This window comes from Geotrypetes seraphini, chromosome 7 (genome assembly GCF_902459505.1).
Source record: "Geotrypetes seraphini chromosome 7, aGeoSer1.1, whole genome shotgun sequence".
NCBI classification, from domain to species: Eukaryota; Metazoa; Chordata; class Amphibia; order Gymnophiona; family Dermophiidae; genus Geotrypetes; species Geotrypetes seraphini.
Genome location: NC_047090.1, coordinates 156,677,200 through 156,704,119, shown reverse-complemented (window position 1 = coordinate 156,704,119; position 26,920 = coordinate 156,677,200). Strand labels below are relative to the sequence as shown.

Sequence of the window (26,920 nt, the reverse complement as noted above, 5' to 3'; positions counted from 1 at the left end):
CGGTATTTAGTTTTAGTTTGGAGTGCATAGTCCAATGTTCAAACTTGGCAAGGACGGATGAGATGAGTTGTTCTGCCTCTTGGGTTAATGAGGTTATGGGAATAATAATTGTTATATCATCCACATATACGTACGATTTCAGTTTTAAATTGGATAACATATTTCCCAATGATGCCATATAGATATTGAAGAGTGAGGGGGAGAGTGGGGAGCCCTGTGGTACTCCACAGGGATTGGACCAAGCTTGAGAGTAGGTTCCTTCGCTGTCGACCTGGTAAGTACATTTTTTTAGGAAACCCGTGAACCAATTTAGTACCTGTCCGGAAATGCCAATGGAATCAAGGCACCTAAGCAGGAGGTCATGATCGACAAGGTCAAAGGCACTGCTCAAGTCTAACTGCAATACCAGTGCGCTTTTTCCCTGGGAAAACAGATGGAAAAGATAGTCAGTCATAGAGGCCAAAACTGTTTTGGTGCTGTAATTTTTTCGGAAGCCAGATTGGGAATCATGTAGGATGTTGAACTTCTCTAAGTATTTTGTGAGGTCGATGATAACCAGACCTTCCATTAATTTAAGAAAGAATGGTATGTTGGCAATGGGTCTGTAGTTGGCCGTCGAGGAAACGGACTCCTTTGGGTTTTTGATAATAGGAGTCATGAAGATATGCCTGAGATACTCCGGGAATTTACCGGTACGCATGCATGAAGAGATCCAGCTAAAAAGTTCAGCCTTGAAGGAGATGGGAGCTGTTTTCATAATGGTTAGTGGGCAGTTGTCCAATAGGCAATTGGATTTTACATATTTTGAGTAAAGCTTGAGGAAGTGGCTCCAGCCTGGGTTTTCAAAGTGGTTCCAGATCATGTCAACAGCTGTACGTTCTTTGTCTAAGACAGTAAGCATGATAGATAAATCTATGTTTGAACTTGTAAGATGGGATCGTCACGTGGGATCTATTCACAGGGCAAAGGAAGAGGAGGGATCTATTCACAGGGCAATGGTAGGGGAGGGACATTAGGGTGGGCAGACTGGATGGGCCTTGGCCCTTATCTGCCGTCTATTTCTATGTTTCTATGTTATGTTTGAACTTTGTGGATTTTTGTAGCGACGGTACAGTACAGTAGGGTTTGGGTTTTTTTGGTGGGTTCACATTTTCCTGTCTTTTAGGTCATCCAAGTGCCAAATTGGGTGGGTTTTTAGATGTGTTTAAGTTTCAATTACGAATCCCTAAGACTCTCTTGCCCATATTGGTGTTTTGGTTGCTGGCAGTCGCAGCAAAAGGAAGGGAGGTAAAGAAGTTTGAAGGGACATGCTGAACGAATGGGTGAGATGGAGTGAAAGTGTGGTCTCAAAACATTCCAGAACCAACTCCTCCACCACGTAGTCCTGGTCTGTACAGGCAATCAAGCTACCACGTTCTATCTGAACAAACAAGGGGACATGCGATCTCACTCCCTTTGCATGGAGGCAATTGAGATTTGTACAGTGGTACCTTGGATTACGAGCATAATCCGTTCCAGGAGCATGCTCGTAATCCAAAATGCTCGTTTATCAAAGCGAGTTTCCCCATAGGAAATAATGGAAACTCGCTTTGATAGGTTCCCACTCTCCACCCCCCACCCCGAGGCCAGCAGCGCTGCTCCCCCCCCCCCACGAGAACCGGCATTGCTACCCCCGAAGGCCCCCCCCCCCCACGAACCGCCACCATCGGACACCCCCCTGCCACCATCGGGCACTCCCCCGCCGCGACCTGAGGTCCCCCAACCCACCCGAACCGTCTTCTTACTTCAGTGTAGCCTCCACACAGGCACCAGCATGTCCTGCCGGTGCCCGAAGATCTGCTTCCTGTGCTGGGCCTTGAGCATGCGCACATGCTCAAGGCCCAGCACAGGAAGCAGATTCTTCGGGCACCGGCAGGTACCACTGTAATTGGACTACTGCTGCTTGTGGAATACTTCTCAGAGTGGCTTACTTAGTGGGGAAACAGAATGTCTTGCTAGACCATATTGAGCAGACTTCTTCAACCTCTCAGCAAAATTGTCTTACATCTGATTTTCTTGAAATGAGGAACAATGGACATTGCTTCATTTTTCCCCCCTAACAACAAACATCTCTAATTCTGCTTCAGACATTTTCCCCCAATCACATTGTGTCAGATGCCTTTCTGCTTCACTGGGAAGACAGGTTCCTCAACCCATTCCCTCCAATATCTCTCATCGTGAAAACTCTACTCAAACTTCGCCAGGATCAAGGCACTGTGATCCACATAGCACTGCTTTGGCCATGCCAGATTTGGTTTTCCATGCTCCTAGAGCACTTGACCAAGCAACTGTGCAAATTGTGGCCATTCCTAACTCTTCTGACACAGAACGAGGGATCCCTCCTTCGCCCCAATCCCTGCTTGTTGACTCTGACAGTGTGGTTTATTTCGCCAAGCAAATAAATGCTTTCAGCCTCACAGCTGCAGTATCTGCTGTCATTCAAGCACCTAGAAAAACTTCTACTCAATGCTGTTACTGCTTCAAATGGGCAAGATTTTCTTCCTGGAGTGTATTGCATTCTCTGGAGTCCGTTACATGGCCGCTTTCATATATACTGTACTATCTTTTCCACCTCTCAAATTCAGGACTACAAATTAATTTGGTTAAAGTACACATAAGTGCTGTCAACGCATTTCACTCCCACTTAGACAAGAAGCCTCTATTTGTTCATCCCCTTGGTAGCCCATTTCCACATGAAACCTTTTACCTTTCAAGCCTCTCTGCCTGTTGCTCGGGATATTAACATAGCCCAGTCTCCCTCTGAGCTGCTTACATCTTGCTCTCTCAAACTTCTTCCTCATAGCCCTTACCTCAGCAAGCTGAGAGGGTAAACTTCAAGTTTTTGTGTTGGATCCTCCCTATACAAGATTCTACCACGACAGAGTAATGCTTCAAACTCATCCAAAATTCCTACCTAAAGTTGTCTCAGAATTTCACCTCAACCAATCATTGTTATGCTTGTTCCCCCTTCCCCCCCCATTGCATTTCCAGCCTGGTGGGGTAGCACTTTATACCTTGGACTGAAAGTGTGCTCTGGCATAGTACTTGGACTGCACTAAACCTCACAGAAAGTCCTCCCTGCTCGTTGTGTCTTTTGACCCTAATAGACTTGGACTTCCTATTACTTGGCTGGCAAACTGTATCTCCTTTGCATATACTCAGACTGGGCTGATGCTGCAAGGCTGTTAAGACCACAATGTCCAGGCTATGGCCGTTTTGGAAGCTCATTTCCGCTCCGCTTCTGTTGAAGACATCTGCAAAAAAGGCAACTTGGTCCTCAATCCTGTAGGTAGATTTATGGGTATAACAAATTAGTGCTACATAAACAGGTCACATGCACATCTCGTTTCTAGGACAACCCATAACTACTGCCATGGATTCAGATTTTTGCCTGCTTATACGAATACAGAGACCAGAGCTATATGAAAGAATTTTATTATAGATATAAAAATATAATCACAAGCCAGCAGTAAACAATAACTAATTATTGTTCACAATATATCTGAATATATACATATCTCAGCACATAATTATCACACAGTACTCACTGAATAATTAGTAAATATGACTAATTCTTACACATTAGGTATAATTCCTTATAGAAATAAATCCTGATAATAGCAGAGTCTAAAAGCTTATTATCAAAGGGACTTCAACACTCTTATTCCTAAAACCAACAGAATCTTATCTAGCCCCGCTGATAGAATAGATAATCCTTTTCTCACCCTTCAGTTAGGCCTCAGCCGACCAGGGAGATAGAATCCGTCTGTTATCCTCAGCCTAGCAGATGAGAAAATTCCTTCGGATCAGAGAGTCTGTTTGTCACTGGAAAAAGCTGTAATGTCTGCCAAAGTTCCTTGTGCGATAGAAACCAGATCTTTATAAAAAGCAGCTCTGGGGTGTTTTTGTTTTTTTTTTTTACTCTCATCCGAGAGCCGGTCACAAGAGGTAACTTATCAGTACTTATTAATGAGGTGTGCAGAGAAACCTATGCTTGGATCCAAGCTTCCTTAAATCCCAGCAAAGACTAATTCTTTTTAGACACCTTTTTCCTTAGGTCATCAGCTGATCCCTCTAGGACCAATCCAAAATCAGAATCTGAATCGATAGCTTTTCTGTACAGGAACCTTGAGAGGTGCCTCCATAGATAAGAAAAGAAACACACACATCATAACAGCTTATACCTCCTCCAGATTCACACGGGCCAAGCATGTATCACAGGCCGATGTCCTGTAAACATATCCAGAATGCATCTGGCAGGCAGTAGACAGCAAAGATGATTTTTTTTCTTGCAGAAGATGGATCAGGCTTCTTGACATCAGTGAGGCCTAACCCCAAGAGTGCGGAAGGAATCGCCCCTACAATCCATACCTTTATTTCTTAGCCCTTACCTGTACTTCATAGTTCTGCACAATGGCTCTCTCTGATGTCACTTCTGGGTCCCACACCTAGGAAGTGATGTCAAAGGGAAAGCTGGCATGACTGCGGGCAGCAAGTCTGGGATAGCTGCTTCTGCTAGGAAAATTAAAGAGGTACAGGGAAGGGAAGAGGGATATGTGCTTGGTGGGCGGGGGCGGGGGGGGGGGGGGCACTACCGCCCCGAGCACCACTCACCCTCACTACTCCTGTGGAATCTTTTTACTTCCGAAGCACCAACTTTCCTTCCAACCCTCTTAGATTTCACCAGGCTCATGTTTATATATCCACTAGCTTATTACCCGGCATTGCCAGGATATTTATTTATCCCAATCATCTGTCGTTTTTAAAAATTTTTACATGTCACACTCTTCCCACTTCCACAGTATTTTTTCCCCAGATAGTAAGTCATATGTATACCAAGTTTAGTTGAAATCTCTCCATGCGTTTCAGAGTTATGCTAGAAAATCATCTCAGCGAGGCCGAAAACTATGGGATAGACCAGGCCTGCACAACTCAAAAATAATCTGGGGCCAGAACAAAGTCAGAAAATGTAGTGAGGGCCGCAGGTAGTGGCCATGGTTCAAGGCACCTGGAAGTGCGCGGACATTGCCCTGATGACATCATGTGCATGCGTGACATCATCACATTGACATCCGCGCAAGAGGCCTTCCAGATGGGCCCTGAGACGTCAGTAGGGGGTGCCAGCAGGGAAGGAGAGGAGAGGCATTGGTGGCGGCTGATTGCCTACAGCAGTGTTTCTCAACTACTTCAGACCTCCCAAGCTCTGCCCTAAACCCACCCAAGCTCTCCCCCAGATCCTGCCCTCTTTAGTTTTTCATATACACACAGCAGATATAAATTCTCAAAAGTGACACATTTCGATCACTAAATTGAAAATAAAATCATTTTTCCTACCTTTGGTTGCTGATGATTTAGTTTCTGGTTGACCTTCCTTCTCACTGTGCATCCAATATTTCTTCCCTTCTTTCTGCCTCCTGCATGCTTCCTCTCCAGACCTAATTTCCTTCCCCAACCAACATCTCTCTCTGTCCCTCCATGAGTCCAACTTTTTCTTCATCTATCCCTGCCCCCCGCCAAGCCACCCTGCTTCCCCGACACAGCCTGCTTCCCCTGCCCCCTTCCTTTCTCTCTGCCCCCCAAGCCATCCTGCTTCCCAGACGCAGCTTGCTTCCCCTGCCCCCTTTCTTTCTCCCTGCCCTCTTTCTTTCTCCCTGCCCCCCTGCATCCCCGACACACCCTGCTTCCCCTGTCCCCAAAGCACTCTGCTTCCCCGATGCAGCAACACCAAGGCGCGTGCAGCAACTGCAGTCCATAAGCACCGGGCCCACAAGCCTTCCTCTCCCCCTGACGTCAATTTTGATGTCAGAGAGCAAGTTCTGGGCCAGCCAATTGCTGCCTGGCTGGCCCAGAACTTCCTCTCCGATGTCAGAATTGACATGGGGGGAGGGGGTATTGTCTAGTGGGCCTGGCGCATCTGGACTGCAGTTGCTGCACGTGCCTTGGTGTTGCTGCATCAGGGGAAGCAGGAAGAAATCTGGGCTCCAAAATTGGGGAGCAGGAGAGAAGAGAGCTGGGCCGCAGTGAGAGATGTTTTGGGCCGAATGTGGCCCAGGAGCTGTATGTTGTGCAGGGCTCAGGTAGACAATAATATCTGTCATTTTCGATAACTTGTACATGTCACCCCTTCCCTCCCCCACAGTATTTTTCCCAGATTGTAAGTCATATGTATAACAAGTTTGGTTGAAATCTCAGGAGAATAAGACTCCACAAAAAGCCAAGGCAAGCAAACAAACAAAAAACAGCAGAGGACCCGTCATCAAGCTGAAGAGCACTTTAATGGGAATATATGCAGTGTGGAGCAGAAATGGACCTGACATGGGCCGTGTTTCGGCTATGAAGCCTGCATCAGGAGTTCAAATATTTCTAAAAATAAAAACACATTGATATGAAAACATGAACTGAATGTTATAAATTAATATATGCTGGCTTTTACAAAGCTGCAGTAGAGGTTTCTACCATGGTCCAATGGGGAAAATGCTTTGATGCCTTTGTAAAAGGAGCCCATAATTAATATTAAAACATAAATAATCTCAAAACTGTAATGGATCCATAAAAATCAGCAGAACTAAAAATATACTATACATAAATAATGTATACAAAAGCACATACCGTGTTTCCCCGAAATTAGACCTACCCCAAAAATAAGCCCAAGCATGATTTTCAGGATAGGTCTTAATATAAGCCTTACCCCAAAAATAAGCCCAAGTTAGATCACCCCTAAAGCCTCTCCCGAATGTCCCTGCATTTCCCCCTCCCCCTGCTCAGCATCTTTCCATCTCTGCCTCTAATCCGAACCCCGCCGATCCTTCCACAGCGAGACCGACATACCTCCTTCCAAACAGCAGCGTCGGCAGCATTTTAAACAGGTTGCTTCACGGTCTTTTCCCACCAGGTCCTATCCTCTGCCGCATCTCTAATGATGTCATCAGCAACACGGCACAGGGAAGACCTCGGTGGGAGAAGACCGTGAAGCAGCCTGTTTAGAGTGCTGCTGACACTGCTATTTGGAGGGAGGTATGTTGCAAGGGGGGGATGGGAGGGAGGGAGAGGGGATAGAAAGATGCTGCCCAAGGGTTCTGCTTCACGGGGGGGATGAGAGGGAGTGATAGAAAGATGCTGTGGAGGGAAGGCACAAGGGGATGGGTGAGAGAGGAGGAAAGATGCTGCACATGTGGGGGAGAGAAAGGAAAGAGGATTGGGGGCGGAGGAGAGGAAGGGAGAGATGATCATTGTACATGAAAAAAAAGACATCCCCCCCAAAAAAATAAGATAGTGTCTTAAGAACATAAGAAGTGCCTCCGCCGGGTCAGACCATAGGTCCATCCTGCCCGGCAGTCCGCTCCCGCGGCGGCCCGAACAGGTCACGGCCTGTCTGAGTCACCAGAAGGGGCCCCCTTGCCACCTTGGTTTCCCATTGAGTCCTATCTTCCCATCGAAGTCCTAACCCTCCGGTCTTGCACATGCACGACCTGGTTGGATTTCTATACTTATTACCTGGTTAGCTTTCTATACCTGTGTTACATCTCAGCACCTCTCTCAGTATCCCACGATCCCCCTATCCCTCAGGAATCCGTCCAATCCCTGTTTGAATCCTTGTACCGTACTCTGCCTGATCACTTCCTCCGGTAGCGCATTTCAAGTGTCCACGACCCTTTGGGTGAAAAAAAAACTTCCTTGCATTTGTTCTGAACCTATCTCCCTTCAGTTTCTCCGAATGCCCCCTCGTGCCTGTTGACCCCTTCAGCCTGAAGAATCTGTCCCTATCCACCCTCTCTATGCCCCTCATGATCTTGAAGGTCTCTATCATATCTCCCCTGAGCCTCCTTTTTTCCAGAGAGAAGAGCCCCAGCCTATCCAACCTCTCGTCTTATTTTGGGAAAACACGGAAGCAAACACAGCAAATTTTTTTTTTAAAAAAAGGATATCCCTATATTTAATTAATGAATTTGTCAATGGAAGGTAAATAACATAAATAAATAAATATGTGTAAATAGAAATAAGATGCAGCACATAATAAAACAGTCAAGAGAACAGCAGAGTGCATAATCACACAAATTAAGTAGAAACACAACATACCTGATATGTCCCACAATATTTGTAGGTTACTGACAAAATGTGCAACAGAGATAATGCGTGAATGATAATGCTTACACGAAGAATGTTCATAAATCACAAAAGCTTAAGTCTTTTTGGATGGACTTAAAAAAGAAAACCCTGATCGCTCCACAAGATACATGTTCCTGATAAACCCATATGAAAAACATCATCCATAATGAACTGAAGAGTAAGAAAGCTAATGCTCAGTCACGCATGGGGAATAAACATGCATCCTGTATAATAAACCCCTTACCCGCGCATGCGCAGTTGAAACGGCGTGATCCCTGCCGCTGTGATTTGTGCTTCTGTACCATGTTCCATTTGCGGCTTGCGGCGTGTGCGGCGGTGAGAGCAACAGCAGGAGGGTGTCCTTCGAGGTGCTGTGAGGCGTCTGGCTGCTACTGCTGCACAGGGAAGTGGAGGAGGAGAGGGAAAAGGGGCTGCTTTGGGGGGAAGGGTGTGCTGGGGGCAGGCAGCAATCTTAGTTTGCTGGGGGGAGGGGGTTCTAGAGAGAGATAGGCAGGGGGCCAGGGAGAGAGACAGAGAGACAGACAGAAAGAATGACAAACGGACAGGGGGCCAGACAGACAGTGGCCAAGGAGCGAGAAAGAAAAACAGCGGCTAAGGAGACAGAGAGACAGAAAGAAAGACAGATACATCTATTCTAGCACCTGTTAATGTAACGGGCTTAAAGACTAGTGATATAATAACAGAATTGAAAACTGTGTGAAAGTAAAACAAAAGCCATAACTAATGTAAGAATGTTTAAACTAAAAATGTACATATGAAGAGCACCGTTAATACAACAAACTGCTGAAAAATCCACGTGCACTGCTCAAGAATGGCACCAAAGATAGGAAATGTCAGAAATCAAAGTAGGAGTGAACCAATGTGAAAGTGACTATTAAAATGCCCTAACCACAGGTGCCTGCCGCACAGACTGTGGTGCTGTTTAGGTTTTCCAAGGGCTGAGTCCTTGAAGTTAGCGTCCATATTGCACTCCTTCATGTTGATCTTAAGGATGTCCTTGAAAGCCTCTTTGCTCTCTCCTCTTGAACTTATATCCCCTTCACTGAACTAGGAGAGTATGACTTGCTTGGGTGGGTGAGGTGGTGGATCTTGAACTAAATATCTAAATACAGAGAAAGGAGGATGGATTGAGACATCCGGGTTTTACTTCCATTGCTTTCTTTCTTTTCTTTTTTATAAATCTTTATTGATTTTCAAGTAGCAACAGTGCAATACATAATGAATCTGAACGTAAAACTAATCAAGAAAAGCACTCTTTGAGAAATATTCCAAAGTAATCCTTCCCCCCCTTTACTTAATAATATAAATGCAAGTATTCTTCTAATAACTCACTCTTATTTAAAGTAGTAATATATCCCCACCCTGGATGTGTAAGGAAATCGCACAAAAATTAAAGAGAAATGACAACTATATAGAAGCAATGCTTTCCATGGAAGTAAAACCCGGATATCTCGATCTGTTCTCTTTCTCTAGAAAGCTGACCCAGTCCAGGTGGTGTCGGATGATCACCGACGCCTGTGGAGTTTGTTTTCAAAAGAGGAGCTTCCTTAGGCGACGCTGAATGTGCTTTTTTTTTTTTTTTGCTCACGGGCTCTTTCAAAGAAAACCCCTCTCCGTGCAACATACGACGACTACTCTGTACAAAAACTGGGAACCAAACACACACACGAGACGCAGGATTAAAACTTCTCAGGGATTAGCCGATCCGCTTTTGTAAACGCGCCTTCAAGCCACGCGGCGACACACTCGGGGCTCGCGCCGCATGTCTGGATCCCGGCTGGTGTCACGTGCGAAGGGTAAACCCCGCCGGGATTGGCTCGCGGGCTGTGGGAAACTGACAGCCGGCAATTAGCTTCTGCTCCCTGGCTTTGGAGGGAAAGGGGGGGGGGGGGGAGTTGAGACCGCCCTCAGGCGCATCTCCGGTGCCAGGGCTCAGCTCTGCCCAACTTAGTGCAACTGGCAGAGCAAACTGCAAAGAAGAGAACGCGTTCCCTGCCCGATGCATTTGGTGCGAGGCAGCTGCTGCAATTTCTACTTTTCGAGGTGAAGCCTAGAGCAGAACCCAGCTTTATTTACTTCAAATTGTTCGAGGGGGGAAAAAGAGTATCTGAGTCCCCCCCCCATGCGGCTCCTAGTTTGACAAGCACGGATTTTAAACGGTCAGACCTCGGGGAACCATTGCAACCACTGAGCATCTGATTGGTGTGTGTAAAAATACCTTTGAATGCCACTCTCTGATTAATCTGACTCTCCAAAAAAGGGGGGGGGGGGGAGGAAGTGGTGGCGTTTGATGGTTTGCTTTTTTGCCACCTGAATGTTGACCTGCTGGAAGCCCTGCGCGGGGAACTAGAAGGGGGAGAGAGATGCCGTGGCTGTGGCTGGCGAGCGAAAGGTGGCCACTGGTGGCCCTTTCCTTCAGGAATTGCTGGCCCGGAGAGCGCGAGCCCCGGCAACGAGAGCGGGCTTGATGGCTCTGGGCGGATTACTCTGCACTCGGGCTCTCGCTCGCCCGCAGGATCCTTGCTGGAATAGGCTGAAGCCTTTGATGGGACCTTGAAGGGGTGGGGGTGGGGGGGAAGTGCTGCTGAAGCACTATGAGCTCATTAGAAAGGTGCGCCCGAGACTGAAGCGCATTGCTTGGATTTACTGCGTTTTTTGCTCCAAACGCCAACCCCCCCTCCCAAAAAAAACATATCTTAGCACGCTCTGCCGGTATGAAGGAGTAACACCCCCACCCCCAACATTGCTCAGGGAGTCACCAGCACCAAAACTATGGCTTCTCAGAACTCCCCGGAACCCTCCAACGCCAACAGGACTAACCCCAGCATTTTGGAACTAGGAGCCCTGTGTTTGGATTCCGAGATCATCTTTGGATTTACCAGCCATCTCTTGAGGAGGAGAGGAAAGGTAAGCGGACGGAAGAGTTTGTCCAGAGAGCTTCAGCTTCCGCCCCCCCTCCGATTGGACGCTTCCAAGATAAAAGCCCCGCCAAGTTTGTCTTATAGCTCTGGGCTTCCCACTCCGTCCCGTCCGGTGCACACAGGCGCTGTCCATTTGCTGAATGGGGGGGGGGGGGGGGGGGTCGAGGCATGGAGCTGGTTTCTCCAGGGCTCTAGCCGGTGTAAAAACTTTTAGTTTTGACGCTGCTCTCGCTCTTGGAAATATTAGGCTGTGTACGGATGAAAAGCCCCCAAATTCGGTGTAACCCTATTTTAAAACCCCAACCTTGGAAGTTTCCCTTTTGGAAGTTTCGTCAGCCGCGATGGCTGGGGCTGAAACAGAACGGGTTACAGGTTATCAAGAGAATTAGGAAAAAAAAAAAAAAGCGTGAGACTAAGAGCCCGCCGGTGCCAGGCTTAATTTGCAAACGTGCCAAGTAGCCCTGGTTCGCAGTTGTTTTGTTTTTTTCCCTTCGGAGACAGATTTATGGGGCCGTTCGGTTTATATAAAAATAGCTCGGAGAAAATAGACAAGAGGTTTTTTTCATCCAGGAGGCGTGTGAGAAGGGCTCGCTGAGTTACGGCAGCCTTAGCGTGTGCTGTAACCTGAGAACTAAGCCTAGAAGTAAGCCGGGCTTTTCTAAATCTTTCTTCCCCTCTTCTCCTCCCCTCCCCACCCCAAGATCCGGCGTTTCTTCAGGGTGGCAAAGTTCTGCCCGCACCTACGATGGTCTTCCAGAAGTAGAATGGGCGAAAAACATTTTCAATGCTTCTGAGCTTCCCAGAAGGGACCCCCGTCTTTTCAGCTCTATTTAATGCGCTACGGAGACAGGAATAGGGTGGGTCACCGAGGCCGTGGTCCTACTAATATTTCCCCAACATAGCATCAGCAACTAGAGAACATGGAGGCAGGGCTGGAAGGAGGATGGCTTACCTCCCCCTCCCCCCCAAAAAAAAAAAAAAAATCCTGGGCTTTTTATCATCCTATTCAGGCATATTGCTGAGAGCAGGTGCGCTGCGCTTCGCACCTTTCACTAACAATCCCTGTACACAAGCATTCACCTCGATGCCCCCACATAGGCACATGGCACACAACTCTTGATAAACCATTGCTATGCCTGGCATCAAGACGTTCTGCATACCTTTGACTTGGTTTCTTTGCTTACAATGGGACCCCCCCCCCCTTGAAAAAGAGTCAAACAAAAACACACACGCTTTCGTACATACCAGTTGCACGCACAACCGAAGAGACACAAATGAGCGTACAGAACAAAAACGGATGCATATGATAAGTCATGGACACGGAGCTGGATATCGCAATAGTTCTCACGACACAGAGCTGGATATCGCAATAGTTATCACGACACAATGCCACACACAACGCTCTGTACCCAACACGTCTCACACAAAGCAAAATTGCAGATAAACATCCACTGCAACAAAAGACAAAAACTGTGTGTGTGTGTGTGTGTGTGGGGGGGGGGGGGGGTGAGAGGGGAGATAGAGGATCTCACAAACATCCCTAACCCTAGGTGAGTCTGTCTGTCCCTCGAGGCGTTCATCCTCCCTCCAGCCCCTGATCTTTTTAAAAAGCACATAGAATATTTCACCCTCTGCTGAGCTCAGAGCCTCTTAGGCCGCCGTTCCGGACAGAATTTCTAAGTGTGAAAAGGAACCGAGCAGGAGGAGTGTTGTCCAGGGAGGTTTTTATTTTTTTTCCACTTGCTGCTGCCGCTGGAAACTCATCCTTGGTAGGATTAAGCGGAGGGAAGTGAGGGCGGGGAGGAGCCCTGCTGCCTGCACTTCTTCACTAGCATGCTTGTATATTTCACGCCACTAAGTAATGGCTGTGAAATCCCCCCCCCCATCAGCCAGGTTACATTTCAGAGATTTGTTGCTTGGGGGGGGGGGGGGGGAGAATAACTAATTCCTTTGCTCGTGAAAGTAGGATGGCTTATAATGATCACTAATTACTGGATCCCTTGAAAAGATAGCCTAACGAGGAGGAGAATCCAAAGCCACATAATTGTCTTCTGTCCATATTGTCTGGGTATGTGGCTTCACTGTTCTTTGTCAAATAAAACAAAGAAATGCATTAGATTTGCACAGTCGGCGAGCAGGGATCGTGGTGCTTTGCCCCCTTGGAGTTCCTTAGGGTGAGAAAGACCACTCACTTGTAGGGTGATTTAGCGCCATCCTTTCTGGCCTTTTTTTTTTTTTTTAATCAGAGACTAGTTTCCATCCCCCGTTTGACAGAAATGAAATAAATGCGCACCTTTTAGAATAATAGTAGACTTTAAAAATGGACCTAAGCTTGACATTTCACCATCTCTTCAGTGACTACGCCCTATGGGGCTCTGGGTTTGCGAGTAGCAGAAAAAAAAAAAAAAAAAAAATGCAGCCCAAGCTTAGGACTCAGCGTTTTGCAGTTTCCTTTCGGCAGATGGCGCTGCAGCGTCAGGAACTGCAGCATGACCAGAGAGAAGCCCGTGGAATGAACTCTTGGCTTAGTGTTGTGGGGATCCAATCCAAAAAAATACTCGCTTTTGTGATGGAAAATGTAGTATTAGCATTTTGTTCTCAGAGCTAGTTGTCTCTATTTTAAACCTAGGAGACAGGACCATATACACCTACATTAGGAGGTTCCTGAGAAGTCATGCGCTCGAATCAATCAAGCTAAACCTGTTGGTCCTTTCAAGGTTTACAGACCCAGTCGGACTTGTGTGAAACTGTATAAATGGTCTCTCTGGGGAATAGATCTCCAAATTAGATTTCTCTTGCCCATAACATAAGCATGGACCTCTCTATTCTGGGTATATGTTGGGCATCCAGGCCAATTTCTCACATTTGCTGCTAATATCCTTGCATGGTGCTATAGAGCTTGCCTCCCTTTGAGACAATGCAATAATATTGGCAGGCGTGATTAATCCCTACAGAATTTAATACAGTCAATACACACTGGAGTAAATGACAAAAAAAAAAAGCGCTGAAGTCAGTTATTTGATGGCAACAAGGGTGACCGCATCAATATCAAGCAACCCTTTCTCAAAACAAGCCACCCGATGTATTATCATGGTTGCAGATTCACCCTGGGTGGAGGTAATGATGCCAGCAGTGGTCTGTGAGACTCATGGGGTCCTGGTTTAAATCCTGTTGCAGCTCTGTGTGATCTTGAGCAAGTCACTTAACTCTCCCCATTGCCCCCAGCACATAGATTGTGAGTTCTCCAAAGAATTTATTTTTATTTATTTTTTATTTATTTTATTTATTTATTCAGTTTTCTATACCGTTCTCCCAGGGGAGCTCAGAACGGTTTACATGAATTTATTCAGGTACTCAAGCATTTTTCCCTGTCTGTGCCGACGGGCTCACAATCTATATAATGTACCTGGGGCAATGGGGGAATTAAGTGACTTGCCCAGGGTCACAAGGAGCAACATAGGTTTGAACCCACAACCTCAGGGTGCTGAGGCTGTAGCTTTAACCACTGCGCCACACACTCCCCTACCCACTGTAGCTCATTATATGTGATATATTAATAATAACCTGCCATATAAATATAGATTTGGGTCTCCATGCATCCCATCCCAAAGTTAGTATCCATCCTGTAGCTAGGTGTTGTAATTTGGCTGATCTGCCCATAGCATAGCCCTTGCTGCGTCTTGGCTCAGGCTGTTATGACAGGGATGCTCTGCTCACATTAAGCAATAACATTGCTCAAATACATAGCTCCCCTCCCCCCTACATTTAAACTTTGTGATTTGCCCTCTTTTTTTTTTTATGCTGATGGGGGCATTTAAACTTATGCCTGGATATTCAGCTCTGGACTTTATCCAGTAGAAACCCAAATAGGGCTGATGTTTAGCACTGGTACCTGGTTAACTATCCAGGCAGACAAAGATGTGCTATTTTTCCCCGACATTGATCCGGGCACTTGTGCGGAATATCTTCATAGCCCAAAAAGTTCTGCTGTCAGCTTATACCCATAGACCAACAAACATAACTTTACATACTGCAGTCAGGCATTTTGAAAGCATACAAACCAGGGGTATAGCTAGAATATATATATATATATGTTTATTTTTGGGGGGTGGGGGACCTAGAAGTGGTTGGGGGGGCAAGCATTTTTCTCATTCTCCTCCCACAGAATCATATCTTTGCTGGTGTGGATGTTCAAGCCCTGTCAGCTGGAGATTCTCTGACAGAGCCCCTGCCCATGCTACAGAAGCAGTGAGAAAGCCAGCAGAATGTTCCAACCCCTGATGCTGGCACTCCCGCAAATGCTCAGTTGAAATGCACGAAGTGAGCATGCACAGAAGTGCTGGCCTCCGTGATTGGAGCACACTGCCAGCTTTTGAGCATGGGCGGGATCTCAGGCTATGAATCTTTCTGGGCTGGTGGGGTTTAAGCATCCCTGCCAGCCATGAATCTGGTAATGCAATTTTTGAAAGGGGCCTGAGCTCAACCTGGGGGCAGGGGGGAACTAGGTCCCAGAGACCCCCCCCTCATGGCTACGTCACTGATGCCAACTAGGGAATTGAAATATTGGAAGGACACAAGTCTATCAAATGTATTTCCATTTAGCCTATCGCCCTCACTAGAAATGGGTAGGTGGGAATGCAGCTGGAAAAGTGCTAGATAAGAAAATGGCTGAGAATTTAAAAGGATTGCCGATCTGTTCGGTTTTAGGGCTGGTGTGAGGGAATAAGATGCCAAGTCAGACCTTCAGCTTTGTTTTTTTCCCTCCCTCCAACTGTCAAATACCAGTCAGATTTTTGGCTTTCCAAAATGAATATTCATTCTGGATATCCTGAAAACCTGTTCTGCTGATGGTTTGATAATTAAACTCAGCAATCGTGATTTCTCCAACATCACCCTTCCCAGAACAAACCTGCATAAAACAGACATTATACTTAGGATATCCCCAATGAATATTTATATTAAATACCTAGGAAGCTATTCAACACTATCCCCCTCTTTTACTAAGGTGCTCTAACCGATTAGCATGCATGCGCTAAATCAATTAGTGCACGCTAATCGGTTAGCGCACCTTAGTAAAAGAGGGCCTATATCATACAATGTTCTTCATAAATATTTTATTATTCACCCTAAATACTCCCATCACATCACATTCATCATACTTCATTATTTAAAACAGTGCTAATAATAATAATAACAATAATAATAATGAAGACCCTCCCCCTCAATGCACTTATCACAAAGGTCCTCTTTTCTTCAATAAAATTCTTCTTAATACCGATTAATGCGTTGTCTCTTCTCAGCTAACAACAATCCATACTTGATATACCAGAGTCTCAATTCCAAAAGTTCTCGTCGTTCCAGAAAAGTTCACGCTCGCGTTCAGTATATCAGCAAACGATTCATTTCAGCCCGATATAGAACTATGTTTCGCACACTGATTTGTTTGTAGTCGAGGCAGTGCGTGCAAATCGCTCTCATGAATAGTCATCGTGGATCCATCCTGTAAGCCTGACTGGATGGAGGTGTCTCCAGGACAAGGTTTGGTCTGATGTTTTCCCTTGAATGTAATTACCCCTCACTGCACCCCAGAAACTGCCACCTTAGGCAACTGCCTTATTGACCTAATGGTTAAGCCAGCTCTTCTGCTGTCTCCTTCTTTTCCCCTGCGATTCAACCCAAGAGCCCTGCAGAGGATACCTCATGTTGGCCTTTTTTGGAAAATTCCCAGTAAAGGCCAGGAAGGAGGAAGAGGAAAAAGATGGGGTTTTGGGGTTTAGATCAGTGGTTCCCAACCCTGTCCTGGAGGAACACCAGGCCAATTGGGTTTTCAGGCTAGCCCTAATGAATATGCATGAAGCAAATTTGCATGCCTATCACTTCCATCATATGCAAATCTCTCTCATGCATATTCATTAGGGCTAGCCTGAAAACCCGATTGGCCTGGTGTTCCTCCAGGACAGGGTTGGGAATCACTGGTTTAGATAACACATTTTCCACTTGTAGCTCAAGGTGAGTTTAGATTCTGAACAAAACCATTTTATTTTATTTTTTTTTTTCAGTTTTGACTGAAACCAAACCTGCGATCTGCATTTTGTTGCTAGGTTTCAGCCCAAAAGGAAACTGTTAATGAAATTGCACTGCACCTCCTCCCTCCCTCCTTCCCCCCCAAATAGGAACTTCTCACCTCCGAGATCTATCCCTCCCCAGAACAAAGACAAGGCGTGGCTCCAGTAGAACCCCCTCTTCCTATGGGACTAGACCCTTCACCTCTGGCCTACCTTGAAAGCATTGTAAGTGCAGTGGGGGCAGGGGCGCACCACACGTGCCCCCTTTGACCCATCAAATGCGCGGACATTGACATGCCAACAATTCCTCCATGACATTTCCACATAGGACAAATGTGCGCCGCCCCAATGCCTTCTTGTTTGTATTCTTGAGGGGGGGGTTTGGGGGGAACCCCCAACACACTCACGCTCTCATTGAGGGTGTGTGTGCGGGAACCCCCCACTACACTTACAACTCGCTCTTTTCCCATTTTTGCTCTTCCGCTCTAAGGGGTTGGGTTGTGAGGTTTTGTGTGTGGGGAACCCCACCCCATTACAATTGTGCTCTCCTTCAGGGGGATGTCGACGCGCTCTCAATTTGAAGATTGCTGCAAACTCCCCCCCCCACTACACATACAATTTTGTCCCGAAAATCCTGCTCTCTTCATGCACGCACTTGTCGGTGCGCGCATTTGACAGAGCAGAATTGTCGGGGCGCAAACGTCCTGCGTGTTATTGATGGTGTACCCGTGCCCCCTGCCGGCTTCACTGTCAACATAGTGCCAGGACGTCAAGTGGTAGACTCGGGAGACTGCCACCAGAAGTCATAGCAGCCATGTTGAGATTGGAGCTGGCACGGATAGACAATCAGTTCTGCTCATGCAGGTTCCAAATCCCAGCACGGCTGCTGGCTAACGAGACTCCTAGCCGCCATGTTGACAACTGAACCGGCAGGGGCAAGAGAGTGCAGATTGCTCCTTGTCCCACCAATGCTTTTAAGGAAAGGGTGGCATATTCAGGAGCCTCATTATTTTCTGGGGAGATCTCGGACCTCGAATGGAAACTGCTCCAGGGTCTGGTAGGAGGGGAGGAGGGGGGGAGGAGGAAGCAGGGGTTGCCCCAGAGTTTCCATTTTGAGCCAAAAGACTGAATTAGAATTTGGGTCAGTTTCAGCACCAAAACTGAAATTTGGTCAGTCTCTAAGTGAGTTATATTCAGGTACAGTAGGCACTCTTCTGTCCCCAGAAGACTTACAATCGAAGGGGCCCTTTTTAACTTTAGCGTAGTGTGTTATTTCATGCGTATGGACCACAGGGCACTTGGCACACATTACTTTGCATCAGTGAGTGCTAAGCTTTGGTGAAAGGGCCCTTGAGTTGGCACCTGAGGCAATGGACTTGTGCAGAAAACAAGGACCCACAGTGAGGTTTAAACTGGACTTTCCTGGCTTTCAAAGCTCCCTGCTGCTTCCATCAGGTCACTCCTCCACCGAGAAGGAGTGCCAGTGGAAATTTGTGTGAACATTACCATGTCAGTTATGGATCTCTCTGAGGTTTTAGGTCATGCAAGAGTAGCTGATTTCTATCATGTGCACCTATCTCGTACATATTAGGGGCATGCTAAATCCTCACCTGTTCACCACACTGCAGAATTTCAATGTATGAATACCACTGTTTTAGTGAAGTGGAAGATTCGGATCTGTTGGGGTTCCCCCCCCCCCCAAATGAAAGATGCATATTTGGAAGACAGAGATTGTGAGCTGAAGGGACACGTGATCTGTGACCAGTTCAGAAAGTAGATGATAGATTCTGTAATGCTTACCCCCTCTCTTTTACTAAGGTGCACTATGCTTTTTAGCACCCCCCCCAAACACGCGCTGAACGCTAACGTGTGCATGTTATCTTATGGACATGTTAGCGTTTAGCGTGTGTGTTGATTTAGTGCATAATAAACACGTGCTAAAATGCTTAGTGCACCTTAATAAGAGGGCCTTAGTGCACCTTGAGCTACTACCGAAAAAAAAAAGTGTGAGGAAAATCCAAATAAATAAGTTAATTTACTACAACTATTACTTCTATGCCAGATACTTTGTGCATCCAGTCATCTTTCTCAGCCTTAACTCCTTAAAAAAAAAAAAATGCACTTTTGAATGGGGCGAGATCTATGGGAGGGAGGTCAATGTGCAATGCGTCTGTTATTATACGGCAAAGGTCATGCCCAAGGACTGAACTGGGCTACCACCCCAGGTTGGGAGGAGTCGGCTTTGGAGACAAGAGAACTCCTTTTTGAGCACCATGAGGGGAATAAATATTGATAGTGATATTTGGGTAACTTTATTCTTTATTTGTATTGTATAGTATGATATTATTATATGCAGGAAAATGAAATTATTGAATGATATTTATGTTACCTTTATAGATAATAGTGTAATATGTGGAATATCTTTTGTTCTTTCATTTGTATGACAAAAAAAACAAAAAAAAACCAACGTTCGTTTTAGCAATCGCAGTCTAGGAGTGAGGAGGCCTGAAGGCATCTTCTGTGTGTGTGGGATTGGGGAATGGGACGGGGACTTGTATACCGCCATATTGTAATTATTCAACCGCATTCGAAGCGGTTTACCTACAGGTTCTTCAAGCATTTCCCCCATCTGTCCTGGTGGGCTCACAATCTATATAATGTACCTGGGGCAAAGGAGGATTAAGGCCCAAATTCTGTACCCAGTGCCTAAAGTTAAGCACCTGTTTTGGAGGCGCCCAACTAGATAGGCGCCTATCCAAATTGAATAACGAGCTCTTTTTTTTAATCAGCACCCGATTGAAACATAGGCGCCTATCAAGAAAGTGCGATTCTGTAACAAGGCGGCCTTAAAAAAAAAAAAAAAAAGTGCTATGCACGTTAGGCGTGGCTACATGTCAGGCGCCGGGTTGCAGAATCGCTGCTCTTAAGCGTGCTTAAGCGCTCAGCTGGGCACCTAACTTTTAGTTGCGCTTAGAGCTGGCCTGTTTCTTGGGCGTCTCCAAAATAGATGCCGATCGGCATGATTCATTTAAACGGCGCCCGATTTTTACTTGAATCGTGCTGAACAGTGCCTAATTAGGGCCCTGATTCTATAAAATCTGTCTAAAGTTAAGCACCAATTCTATGAAACCTAGGCACCCATTATAGAATCAGGCTTAGTGTCGCCTAAGTGTGCTTAGGTGGCACTTAGCATCTTTATGCTAGTGTTCTATGCCTAATATTAGATGCAGATATCGGAGCCTAACGGCACCTGAGCCACAAAGAGGCACCTCACTTGGGCGTCAGGTCAAAAGCGCACCGGGACAAAGGCGAACCCAGACAATTGAGCGCAGTGTGTGCCGCTGCGCCGCTCTAAATTACTGTTTTTAGCGCTCCGACGGGGTGTGTGAGGGTGGAACCCCCCCCCACTTTACTTAATAGACATCACGCCACATTGTGGAGGGTGTGGGGGGTTGTAACCCCCCACATTTTACTGAAAACTTCACTTTTTCCCTGTTTTTAGGGAAAAAGTTCAGTTTACAGTAAAATGTGGGGGGTTACAACCCCCAAACCTCCCCATAACGCCGGCGCGATGTCTATTAAGTAAACTGGGGGGGGGGGTTCCCCAACAAAACCCCCTGTCAGAGCCCCTAAAAACTGTAATTTAGAGTGGCGCGGCGGCGCACGCTGCGCTCAATTGTCGGCGCGCGCTTTTGTCTTTCGCGCCATTGTCTATGAACCCCTCAATTGAGAACATGCCCATGATCTGCCCCTAACCACGCTCACTTTTAGTATAGATGGTTTGGGCTAGGCACCTACTTTTTTATAGAAACAAGTTTTTCAAGTTAGGCGCTTAACTTTCAATTGAGTCCAATTAAAGCTGTTTGTGAGGTTTTAAGTGCCAATGTAGGTACTGATTATAATAATAATAATAATTTTATTCTTATATACCGCCATGCCCATTGAGTTCTAGGCGGTTCATAACAATTACATTAGGATCCGCATTGACATGCCGATTTACAAACAATTTACAACACCTTCAGCCGAACATGGCTGAAGAAGCGGAAGTGGGAAGGAGAGAAGGAGGAAAGCGGTCAATAGAGGGGGGGGGGGCAGGGCCGAACGGGCCGATTTACCACAATTTATTGGATTTACAACAACTTTAGCCGAACTTGGCTGATGAAGAAGGAGGGGAGCAGGAAGACAGCGATCAATAAAGGGGGGGGGGAGGGGGGAAAGGGTCGAGCGTGTGGCCAGGTAATTCCGGAGAGGGGGGCGTTACGGGGCTTGTTTGTTGAATAGATAAGTTTTGAGTGTTTTTCTGAAGTCGAGGTAAGTGGGAGCCTCGAGAGTCATTTGGGCCATCCATGGGTTGATTAAGCCTATTATTCAATTGAATTAAGCCCTGCTATCAGCCTAACTTTAGGCAGACTTTATAGAATCGGGGCCTAACTTTTGGGCGCTTCTTATAGAATTTGCCCTTAAGTGTGTGTGTGGGGGGGATGTTGGAAAGAGAGATGCCCTCCTTCCTTTTGGAAACTTCAGGGACTGTCCTATTTCAAAAGGCTCACTTTTATTCCACAGGTGGGACTAGGGCTCAAAAAGTCGCCTAACCCCCACCTCCCAACCTTAGACTAGCCATCGACACATTCTTTTCATATCGTCGTAATTTCCTCTTGGGAAAGCCTATCAAATGAACTGCCGAGAACGGATGTATGGCTTTTACCCACTAATCCTAAGGCTGCCTCTTAGATATTATGTTGCAGCTTGACCCTTTGCATGAATGGCCTCATAATAATAAAGCGACATTTGTTAAAGACACTCAGCCCTGGGCCGGAGCACTCAGTGATCTAGAGAGAATCGGTGAAAAATGTCCTCCCCCCCCCCCCCCCCCCCCGTTTCCTCTGCTGCGGGAGCTTGCATGGGATTTTAGTCCAGTTCCTGGGCTGGTGCTGGGAAATGACTCCTCCCTCCTTTTCCTCCCCCTCCCCTCCTTCAGGCTCAGACTGAGCTCTGGCAAACTGGAAACCCAAACTTTTTGTGTGTGTGTGCGCGCGCGTTATTACTTCTGGTGAAAGAGCATGGGAGGGAACATCACTTAAGTGCCGTGGAAGCGGGGGGGGGGGGGCGCTTTATTCTCACACCCAGAGGACCACCAGACTTCACCCCCCCCACCCCTCCCCCGCTTGCTTTCCCTGTAAGCGGCGAACGCATCTGGCGATGGGGAGCAAAAAGTCTTGCAGCGCGCTATGGGTTCGTTTATTGCATCCCGGGGCTAATTAAGGCACGATCGAGGTTTCGAACCCGGCTCTGCTGCCCGAGATGTTCCCAGCCGTGGGCCAAGGGGCTCTGCGATTCGCAAATCGCACGCCTGCGGTAAGTTGCAAAGTTTTTCCAATTCACGTGCGATTTTCCTAGGTTTCTGGCTTGGGCTCGTCGTGCAGGAAATAGAAATGGTTAGCAGTAAATTGTAGATGGAAGCTAGGAAAGCGCAACCTCCCCCTCCACACCCGCGCAGCGCATCTGGGTGAGGTCAGCGATAGGCTGTCGCCTAGGTACTTTTTTTTTTTTTTTGTGTGCCTGTGCTGCTCGCTACCCTATTTCTTTCTGCTCGGCTCCTTTTGCAGGTCTCGGAGAGGATCCCCGGCCGGGAGGCGCCGCTGCCCCCCGAGCTCTCCCCCAGGAAGAGGCTGCAGTCGGCGGAGGAGGACCTGCGCGGCAGCCGCCCCCCTCCGGAGGGAGCTGGGGCTGGATCGCTGGCAGAATTCGGCCACTCGGAGGGGGCAGGCGACGGGAGAGGAGGCTGGTGTCGGAGCTGCCGGGTCAAAGTCGGCGAACTTCAGAAGCAAGCCTTGAAACTGGCCTTTCCCAGCTCTCTGACGGTAAGCCAAGACTCTGCTGGAGCTAAGATCACGGCCGTGACCCCTCCCTCCCCCTGCCCTGGGTATATTCTAGGTGTTGCCAGAGTTGTGAACCCTGGGTGGTAGCCCCGGTGCTGCCAGCGCTCAGATGCCTACTCTGGGTGGTAGCCCCGGTGCTGCCAGTGCTCAGATGCCTACTCTGGGTGGTACCCCCGGTGCTGCCAGCGCTCCTATGCCTACTCTGGGTGGTAGCCCCGGTGCTGCCAGTGCTCAGATGCCTACTCTGGGTGGTAGCCCCGGTGCTGCCAGTGCTCAGATGCCTACTCTGGGTGGTACCCCCGGTGCTGCCAGCGCTCCTATGCCTACTCTGGGTGGTAGCCCCGGTGCTGCCAGTGCTCAGATGCCTACTCTGGGTGGTACCCCCGGTGCTGCTGGAGCTGAGATCCCTGTCTGGAGTGTTACCTGTAGCTGCCGGAGCTGGGATTCTTGCCTCCCCCCCCCCCGGGGTAGTCTCTGGAGCTGTTAGAGCTCCTCTGCTTCGGGTGTCCCATGCACGTAGGAGCTGTAGGAGATACGAACGTTTCAATGTTATTTTATACGTGCTGAAAACCCTCGAGACAAATCCGCTAGAAGAGCTCCATGTGTCTGTTCTTTAGAAACGAGGAACATCGGTGAAATGGCAAATTGGCAGTTCTAGGAAAAGATGCTGGTGTGGGTTTCATAGCCGGGCATGCCCTCGAGCTGTGTAAAGCGGGTGCCTGGTTGCTCTTCTCGTTATAAGGCTGGGGGCGCTGTATTTCTAGGTGACTTGCAAGAGTCTAGCACAGAGCGGAGGGGATTTAAAGGACCAGAACTTTGCTCCTGCTGTTTCCGACACCCTTTATTTATATGCATGAATGGCATTAGAGAAAGTTTGGGGAAGATGTTAATTTCTGTTGAATCTTAAGTGGCTGAAAATCTGCATCTGACATCTTTGCGGAAGAGTCGGCAAGTTAATATGCCAAAAGGTTTTACCTTCAATCTTCATTGTGTACCTATGGTGAATGTTCCTTCATCTTAGGGCTCCTTTTACGAAGCAGCGTTAGCGGTTTAACGTGCATAATAGTGCGCGCTAATTTGCCGGCCGCTCTAGCCTCTACCACCTCCTCTTGAGCAGGCGGTAGTTTTTCGGCTAGCGTGGGGGTTAGCGCACGCTAAAAAGGTGCGTGCAATAAAGCGCTAATGCGGCTTCATAAAAGGAGCCCTTAGTCATGTGCATGCTTGGCCTGTCTGGGTTATAGATATGGTGCAAATCTACCACAACAGATTCTTCTCACGGTCTGCATATGGGGACTCTCTTTTCCAGGATTTAATTGGCTTTAAAAAAAAAAAAAAAAAAAAATTTTAGTAAGGAAATCATGGGAACAACCAACTTTTAATTCATGATTTGGGTTGCTAGGCTGCTGTGAGCTAACCTCCCTAGGATAGACAATGCTATTTTCAGAAATTGTGGGAACAGATTATGTTGCAACATTTCATTTTTTAAAGTGTTATTGGAAATGGATTTATTTTATTGTGGGGGTTGTGTGAGTGATTAGGATGGGTTGTCACAGAAAAATTAGTAGATGCCTGGAATAGTGGACACAAAGACTGTCTGAATTCATGAAAGCATGGGACAGGCACGTGGGATCTCTTAGGGAGAGGAGGATGCTGCAGATGGGCAGACTGGATGGGCCATGTGGCCTTTATCTGCCATCATGTTTCTATGTTACTATAACCGTAAAGTTCTTTAGCCTGTAATCATAAAGTTCTATGACATCACAATGAAGGTGTAAAGAGCCTAAGCCAATAGGGACAGGAGGAGATAGTGGATACTGCGGATGGACCATTTGGCCTTTATCTTCCATCCTGTCTCTACGTTTCTAATATTGGAAATTTAATGATGGAAATTTGATTTGTATTAAGATACAAGAATGTGTGACCTTTGTTGATAGAAGCTTGTGCTAAAGGTGAGAAATGGAAACTCAAGCCATATTATAGTGGAGGTGGCTTCTCAATATTAGGGGTGCTCAGAGAGAGAAAGTGTGTGTGTGTGGGGAGGGGATTTAGAATTGGTGAAATAAAAATAAGACCTGCTTTGACATGCCTTCCTGGGGGGGAAATAAAGATGGCCACAAAGAAATGTACGTATTCTTTGCAAACATGTGGCTATGTAATGAGCCTTTCTTACACATTTGTGAAATAGATATGCGTGTATGCACACATTACCACTGTGGGGCTCTATATCTACACATATGGTTTTATATACTATAGCTAGTTGAACTGAGTGCATATATGAGTCTAAGGTTTATGGAGAATTTTCTGGAGCTCACCCTATGCATTTTATGGATTCTCGAAAGAGCAGTGCTGTGATCAGATTGACTAAAAATGAATCCATGTGTAATAGCTTATCCTGTTTGCTTTCACTGCTGGAGATATGGAGGAGCAGCTTACTGGTTAGTGCAGTAGGCTTTGATGGGGAGGGGTTCAAATTCCACTACAGCTCCCTGTGACCCTGGGCAAGTCACTTAACCCTCCATTGCCCCAGTGCAAAAAAAAAACTTAGATTGTGAGAAGTACCTGCATATGTGTACCAGGTACTGCTGAAAAGTTCTTAGCCCAACCAAGACGAGAATGATGGAGCTGTGAAACTTGCAAGTTATTCCACCCATTTCTTGACACTTTTTTCATTTCAGTGAGGCAAATGCATCTAGTAAATGGGCACAGGTATAGGGAAACCAAGCCATTGTGACATCACCGATTAGGATGGCTCTTAGGCATTGGTGGAATGAGGCATTATGACATCACAAAAGGTCTCAGCTCAATCAAGAAGAGAATGAAACTTACAAGTTTTTCCACACTTTTCGTTTCATTTCATACCATTGAAAGGAAAAGTGTGAAGAAATGTGTGGAATAACTTGTAATTTTCATGACTCCACATTACATTCTCTTCTTGGTTGGGCTGAGAACTTTTCAGCGGCCTCTCGTACAGCTCTGTGTATGTCTAGTAACACTATAGAAATGTTTGGTAGTAGTAGAGACATTGGTGCTATTAGCATATGAATCATTTACATTTAACTTTTAATTTAAAAAAAAAAAAATTTCTAGGAAGATTCTGCCATCCAGTGAGTAGATATAGATTATAAAGGGCCACATGCAGCTGAAAAAATGATTGTGCTGTTTCACTTTTGCTTTGGGAGGGTGGGTCTAATTTGCAGTTAGCAATTCTGGACACTGGATGGGGCCCATGCAATTTGCAGAGATCAGACCATCTGGCAACCAACATAGATCCAAAGCAATTGAATTTCAAGGAATATAAATGTGTTTTTATGCTTTTGATAACATTGGAATTAACAGATTGTTTTCAAAACAATGCTTAGCTGGCTGTATGCAGTGTCTAGCAAGAACGGGGTCTGAGGAGGAAGTCAATCCCTCTTGACCTTCATTGGCATTGAAGGAGTTCCTGTCTGATCTACAATATTCCCATTGTGTTTATATATAGTCTAGAGCTGCATTGTGCTGCCGTGTCAGAAAGGCCAGCAATGACTGAAATTATTTTATTCATTTTTTTTTTCTTTTTCAAGGGAAAAAAGTTCTAGAGCGTGGTCTCAAGTTTTAGGTTGCTTGATAGCGATGAGCGGAGCTGGATGTTTAGTTTTCCCTTGTTCTGAATCTGAAGCCTCCTGACGTCACTAGAAGAACATTAGTGCCTGCAATTTTTCTGCCTTTTACCTGACTCCTTATCTGTACTTGAAAGGTCCTGGGTCTTATCAGTAGATAACAGGTGAATGAATCTTTGTCATGGGAAAACACATGTGCTGGGAGGTCTATGACTCTTGCTCAGGTGTTTTGAGGAAGGAAATAAGCTTTCGAGTAGCAGTCTGGGTGGTCTTGCTTGCCTGAGCCTCGG

At 46.6% G+C, this 26,920-nt stretch overlaps 1 protein-coding gene across 5 annotated transcripts in view; it reads left to right on the top strand.

The window, feature by feature from the left end:
* KIF26A (kinesin family member 26A) overlaps positions 1-26,920 on the top strand; it is a 265,866-nt gene that overhangs the window by 3,311 nt on the left and 235,635 nt on the right. For 2 of the 5 annotated variants that reach the window (XM_033952050.1, XM_033952046.1), the window contains exons 1-2: positions 10,749-11,073; positions 22,759-23,013. In XM_033952050.1, the coding sequence (XP_033807941.1) occupies positions 10,939-11,073; positions 22,759-23,013 (390 nt within the window). In that variant the 5' untranslated portion in view covers positions 10,749-10,938. Of the gene's footprint in view, positions 1-10,747; positions 11,074-22,151; positions 22,508-22,758; positions 23,014-26,920 lie in introns of those variants that run through there. The other 3 variants (XM_033952047.1, XM_033952048.1, XM_033952049.1) reach the window with 3 other exon arrangements.